Source organism: Phodopus roborovskii, unplaced genomic scaffold (genome assembly GCF_943737965.1).
Source record: "Phodopus roborovskii unplaced genomic scaffold, PHOROB, whole genome shotgun sequence".
Taxonomy (NCBI): Eukaryota; Metazoa; Chordata; class Mammalia; order Rodentia; family Cricetidae; genus Phodopus; species Phodopus roborovskii.
This window is the reverse complement of record NW_026126511.1, coordinates 45,232,948-45,239,495: the sequence shown is the minus strand read 5'-3', so window position 1 is coordinate 45,239,495 and position 6,548 is coordinate 45,232,948. Positions and strand designations below refer to the sequence as shown.

Below are 6,548 nucleotides of genomic sequence, written 5' to 3'. Positions count from 1 at the left end.
GGTCTGAGGCAAATAACTTTGGGAAGGAAATAGTATTATTTCTCCTTGGTCCAGACCAGGGCTTTTCACCTAAATCTGTTTGCTCCCTAAATCAAAGACTCATTTTTTTTTAATTAAATAAGAATATTTCATTTATTTTTGGTATTATTTTCCCAACTAATAAAAACAGTATAATTTTTTTTCAGCCAAATCAAGAGTCAGTGATGGAAGTAAGTGTTTAGCAGAGTAGACTTTTCTGGGCCATTTAACCTCCCACCTTCTAAACACACATCATGATATCCCTGGCTCAACTCCAGTGTACTTGTTACAGCCTCATTGTTTCCCCTCTTACCTTGAGACTGAAGTCTTCTCTCCCTCCAGTTCTCCTTTTTATTTCCCCATGATGCTTTTACTTTTATTTCAGAGCTATAGTTTTAAAGTTTTGGGATGAAGCATGAGCTGAGTAAATGTGTCAACACATGAAAACAACTTAAGCAATTCGTTTTCCAATTAGATTCTCTTAGAGAACTGAGAGGTGCAGGTCACTAACAATCCCCACAGGCAATGCATTCTGGGGAAAGGCAGCTCTGAGCAGCAGATGCTTCCCTGTGAAATAATGTATCACCACACACTCAACTTATGTTTCCAGTATGACCTTTATTGAGCAAGGACTGATGTGACATTTAACATCCATCAACATAAGGTTGCAAACTGTGCAGGTCAGCTAGGTTCTCCCATGAACAGAAGTCCATTTTAAATGCACCAGTGAGGTAAACATAAGTATTCATATATAGCTTTCTTAAGGCTAAGAGAGTTCTGTTTCACTTATTATTTTTGGCTCAGTTGGTACTTTGCATAATACATCTCAAGACATCCCCCCAGTGCCCCTCTTCCAACAGCTTAGGAAACTGGCAAATTCCCCAGGTACATACACAATCATGCATTTGAATCCCCCAAAGACTGCGGAGGAGGCACCCTGAGCTTGCATGCAGTTCCCTCCTATTGCACAAAGGAAAATACAATGTCTGGAGCCCCCATGGGAGAACCCATTCTGTTTTGAAGCTGTCAATCACATGCATTTTGAAATTGTCGTATGGCTTAACCTTTTGCTATGGACTCAAACTCTTAGTCACCCTGGGTGACTTCCTTGACTATAGCATGTGAAGTGACTTTTTCTACCTTTTTAGTTGACACTAGTTTCTCCTCAAAGGTCTCCTCATGCTCTTCGACCTTTTGAGTGACGGTTACAGATTTGGTGATGTATTTGGTAGCACCATCGCCCCCCTCGCTGGTGATTTTTTCTACCTTCTTGGTCACCACCACTTTGTCTTCGCTTCTGTCATCCCCTTTCTTTTCTTCCGCTGGGCTCACATCTAACCCATTAGTGACCACCCCTTTCTCCTCTTCCCTCCCACTGCCCTTTTCCTGAGTTTCCTGCTCCTCCTCTTTTCCTTCCACCTCCCCATTAATAGCTATGTCTTCCTTCCTGGATTCCTGTGGGCTGTGATCACTCCCTTCCTCCTCACTGCCCCCCTCCTCCTCTGCTTTCTCCTTCGCTTTCTCCTGCTGTGGAGGCTTCTCATCTTTCTCCAGGCTCACCTTTACCGACTTGGTGATGGTGATCACCTCCTCCACAGTTTTCTCTTTCACTGGGGACTCAGCCTTCTTCTCTGGCACATCTTTTGGCTTCTCCTCCTTTTTTTCCACCTTCTCTTCCTTGGGCGTTTCCTTGACCACTTCCTTCTTTTCTTCCTTAACTTTCTCTTCCTCCTTCTGCTCTCCTTTTCCCACTTTGGTTTCTGGTTTTGGCTTTACCTCTTCGACTGGTGATTTTGGCACAGGGGACTTGGCTTTCTCTGGCTTCTCCACCTTGATTTCCTCCTTGACAGCTACTTCTTCAACTTTTTCTTCAGATTTCTTTTCCTCCTTAGCTTCTACTTCTTCTCCTTCACCTTCTGCCTCAGTTTCTCCCTCTTCTTCCTGTTCACCTTCTTCTTTTTCACTGGAGCCTTCCTTCTCAGATCCTCCCTCTTCTGCCTGGTCTGACTTGGCACCTTCATCTTCCTCTTCTTCTTCCTCTTGGCCTTCTTCTTCCTCCTTTTCCCCTTCCTCCTCTTCCTTAGCCTCAGGAGACTTCACAGGAGACTTTTCAGCTTCCTGTTCCTCTTCCTCTTCTCCCTTTTCCTCTTTGGCAGAGGCTGCCAACTCCTCTGCTATAGCTGTGAGAGTGTCTTCCATTTCTGACTTCTCATCTTCTACTTTTGTTTCCTCGATTATCTCCTCCACAAATTTGTGTTGCACCTTGAGCTTGGGAGCCTCGACTTTAGTCTTCTGAATCTTACTGGATATTGTGACTGAGGGCTGTCGGTGTGTGTATAGAGGCCCGGTGATGCTTCCTGAAAATGTGCTAAATCTGGTCTCTTCACCCTCCAGGAGTTTTCTAAGGAAGGAATCAAAGAGGATGAGACACCATGGGAGGCTTATGTGGCCTTCTAATCTTCATTAACGTAAGGATATTCTAAAGTACATGCCACTTTAGAATAAATAGAGTCACATATGAAAAACATTCTGTCTACCAGTGCAGTGTCTACTGTCACTTCACTGATGTGTTATATCCAGTGGCCGATTCTCTGAGAGTGCCAGCTAGTCATCTGCTGCAGTATCTCGCCACTCACAGTTAACCACACCCAGACATTAAGTCCAGCTCTGCAGCAGTCACGCCATTGGTACAGCATGAATGTGTTCAGAAGATTCCCTAGTAGCCAACCTCCTCCATCCCCAAAATGGTGGCCTCCCTCATCATTTGAATTGTCAAGATTTCCATGAATGATTAAAAAAATAAAATGTTTGATTTAAAAAACTATTGGGCATAAATTGGAATGTTGATGAATTTGAATTATAGTTAGATGTTAATATAGGTGAACCCAGTTATAACTTGCTTTATTATTTCAGTGACAGAATGTCCAGTTGTACAATCGTGTGGTTTTCTTAAAAAGAAAGTGCAGTTTATTCTGGCTGTAAAGTGTTGCAGGAAATGATTGCTTCGTCAAGAACTGTGTGCTTTGAATCTGTTCAGCAGAAAGTCAGCTTTAATTGGTAACCTATAACCAGTCTGCTAATAAGGAGATCAAACCTCTAATTGCCTATACGTTTAGCTCTATATTTTCCTGTACATACATGCTTGTACGGATCTAGCTATATGAGTATCACAGATACTGTAGTCAGATAGGATGCATGTACATCATCCATAGACTTAAAATATGTTTATCTATAGTCTAATGCGTCTATAACTAGTCTCAGCCAGATGATGGCAACAGTATGCTGTAAGAGAAAAACAGAGGTAGAATGACCTGGTGTTTGTCCTTGGCATTATAAAAGAGTTAGAACCAGTATTAAAAATCAAAACTTCATCAGCCTGTCAGACATACAAAGACATTTAAAACAAAATGTTTAAGCCTATTGGTGTGGCCCTCGGCTACTTAAAAATACCCTTTCCCCATTTGTTTTTTTCTTTTTGGTGCATTTGGGGCTTTTTCCATACAATTATATTTTGATCAAATTCTTTGCTCTCCCCAACTCCTCCCTCTTCCTGCATCCTCCCTAAATTCAGTCTTTAAAGACGAACAAAGGTGGTAAAAGTGCATTTGCAATACTTAGGATTCTATTTGTTTTTAACTGAGCAAGGGAACCAGGTCTTTGAGCTAACCCCCTCAGTTTGGCCTAAGTGGGGAAGGCTGTGAGCCAGCAGCCTCTGCAGTGCGGATAGCACCCGGACCAAGGCTGCAGAGATACTCTACCTGTAGGCGGCGATCTCGATGTCCAGGGCCATCTTGACGTTGAGGAGATCCTGGTATTCTCTCAAATGACGAGCCATTTCCCACTTTGTTCCCCGAAGCTCATTTTCCAACTGCTGGATGGTGTCCTGAAAGGCACAGGGTATCTCCAGAAACTTCTTTCACAAGACACTTGCTATATTCCTCCCCCCCCCGCCCCCACCTCCACTGCCAGCTCCGTAAGTCGAGCGGATATCACTCTTAGCCCTTCCGATTTCTTTCTTTTATGGTAATGAAAGTCAAAACAAACCAACAAATATCAACCAGACTTTTCCCAGGCACTATGAGCAGGGAGATCAGTAAGCCTAGAACGCCCCTAAAGGGAACACTGGGATCCTAGGAAAGGTCTATTGGACCTGACACTCCATCCCACCCAAACTCTGGACTGAAGCCAGTTTTGAAAGCTTGTCCCTGTCGCGGCAGCGGGGTGGGGTGTGTATGTGTGGGTGAATACAAGAGACTATCTGTGCTTCTGCTTATTAAATGACGTATTTCTCGATCACCGGAACGTGCCCCTTTACTTTAAAGTAGAATCTACTGTAGGAAAGCAAGTTTTTGAAGGAGCTAGGGACTTAAGCAGCTGAGGCAGGTGGGTGGGGCAGGTAACGAGAAAGGGCGGGGCAAGGACCCTGGGGCACAACTAACTCCGGTCTGCGGCAGCGCTCGTGCGAGTTGGCGAGTCGCCACCAGGGAGCGCGACCAAGAGGGCTCCGGGCGCGCGCTCGAGTGTCGTGTCGGGGGCGCGCGGCGCTGGCGCCGGCCGGCCGCGCAGCCGCGGTTCCTACCTGGTAGCTGCTGAGGTCGTGGTTGTGGCGCTCCTCGATGTCGCTGAGCTGCCGCTCCAGGGACTCTTTAGTGCCACGCACCGACTCGAGCTCGATGCTCTTGGACTGCAGCTGGCGCCGGTACTCGGCGATCTCTTCCTTGGCGGAGCGGATGGCCTCCTTGTTCTGCTCGGCCGCCTCGGTGAGCTTAGCGTAGCGGCATTTGAACCATTCTTCGGCCTGGTGCATGTTCTGGTCTGAGTGACACTCGAGCTGGGAGCGGATCTCCTTCAGGGCCGTGGAGATGTCTGTCTTCAGGTAGTCTTTGCGTTCTACCGTGATGTGCGACGCCTGGATCTGAGCCAGCAGGTCGGCCACCTCCTCTTCGTGATTGCTCCGCAGGAAGGCCACCTCATCCTGCAGTGACTGAACCTTCTTGTCCAGCTCCACCTTTACCATCGACGACTCCTCGATGTCTTTGCGTAGCGCGCGGATGGCAGCCTCGGTGTCATCGCGCAGCCGCGCCTCCTCCTCGAAGCGCTCCTTGAGCCGGTGGATGTCTTCCTCTAGATGGTCCGAGTCCAGCTGCACCTGAGCCTTCTCGTGGTTCACCATCTCGAGCGTGGCGCGCAGCTCTCGGATCTCTTGGTCATAAGCGTCACCCAGCTGGGCGTGCGAGGCCTGCTTCTGCCGCAGCGCCTGGATCTCCGCCTCGATCTCCTTGTTCTGCTGTTCCAAGTAGTGCACTTTCTCGATGTAGCCGGCGAAGCGGTCGTTCAGCCCCTGCAGTTGCTCTTTCTCGTTGGAACGGGACAGCTTGTAGTCGCCGCCGGAGCCGCCGTTGAGCAGCGAGGAGGACTGGCTGAAGTCGAGGCTGCTCTCGGCTGAGCTGAGCATGGCCGAGCTATAGGCGAGGCGCGGGGCGAGCGCGCTGCGCTTGTAGGAGGAGGACGCGGTGCTGGGTGAGCCGCGGGACCAGGACTGCGAGCGGAAGCCGCTGGACGGGGACCCGCTCACGCGGCTGAAACTGGAGCGGGTTTCGGTGACCCGCCGGTAGGCGGACGGGTTGCCCAGCGAGTCCAGCGTGTAGCTCATCTTGGAGGCCGTGGGGTGTGTGGCTGTCACAGCGTTCTGCCGGCCTCGCCGCAGCCCCTTTATAGCGGAGCAGCTGGTCCCGGGCCAGGGCCCCGCCCCGTGGAGGCGGCGGTCGAGGAGGCGGGGACTGCGGGCACCGGGCCGGGGTGGGGGGAAGGGGAGACAAGCCCTGCGGTGATTCAGCGGCCGCTCCACGCTCCACGTGGGCCCGCGCCACAGTGGACCCCGCACTTGGGTGTAGCCCTGCCAGCCCTTCCCCAGCGTCCCCTTGGGTCCCAGACCACTTGTCACCCTGTAGATTTCCTTTTTCTGCTTTTCGCCTGCAGTTTGCAGTTCACAGCCTTGGTCTAAGTGTCGACCCAGCACCCGTTCTTTGTCTAGCCACTCTCTGGCCCGTTGGGCAGTTCTTCTTCGGCCTCCTGGCTGTAGCCTCTTTCTTCCTTACTTTTGGCCTTAGGCTTTGCTGTTACTACTCCCCCCACCACACATACAACCCCTTGTGCACCCCCTCTTACTTCTCACCCAGCATTTCCCTTGGAACCCTTTCCCCTGGGACTTTTTTCTTTGTCGCCTCATCTTTGACTCCTTCTTCTCCCCCCCCCCCACTCTTCTTTTTCCTTCCTCACTCTTCTTTATCTTCCCTGTCCACCCTTTCCTCCACCTACGCCTTGTCTTAAAGCAGGCGGAGATGAGCTGAGAGTTGTGCAGAAGAAAAAAAAAAAAAGAGTTTTTGAGGAATGGCCGACCAGAAACCCCCGGGATGGGGACAAAGAGGACAGGCTGGAGTAGTCATTTGTGTTAAAAGTGTGATGTGGCGCTCCAGTTTGCTTAACGGTTGGGGGACCTCCGCAGCTTCCAGCAGGTAAGGCGCAGGGAC

General features: G+C 49.6%; 1 protein-coding gene across 1 annotated transcript; it reads right to left on the bottom strand.

The window, feature by feature from the left end:
* Positions 1-616: 616 nt before the first annotated feature.
* Positions 617-5,799, bottom strand: Nefm (neurofilament medium chain). The gene is made up of 3 exons (XM_051195458.1): positions 4,598-5,799; positions 3,777-3,901; positions 617-2,419 (listed from the first exon to the last, which is right to left on the bottom strand). The coding sequence occupies exons 1-3, from the start codon at positions 5,669-5,671 to the stop codon at positions 1,105-1,107; spliced, it is 2,514 nt and encodes an 837-aa protein (XP_051051415.1). The 5' UTR covers positions 5,672-5,799; the 3' UTR covers positions 617-1,104.
* Positions 5,800-6,548: the final 749 nt, after the last annotated feature.

Coding starts and splice junctions, on each gene's coding strand:
- Nefm (XM_051195458.1), bottom strand. CDS start 5,671: ATGAGCTACACGCTGGACTCGCTGGGCAACCCGTCCGCCTACCGGCGG. Junction 3,902..4,597: donor ACGACCTCAGCAGCTACCAG/GTAGGAACCGCG, acceptor TGTGCCTTTCAG/GACACCATCCAGCAGTTGGA. Junction 2,420..3,776: donor ATCGAGATCGCCGCCTACAG/GTAGAGTATCTC, acceptor TTCCTTCCTTAG/AAAACTCCTGGAGGGTGAAG.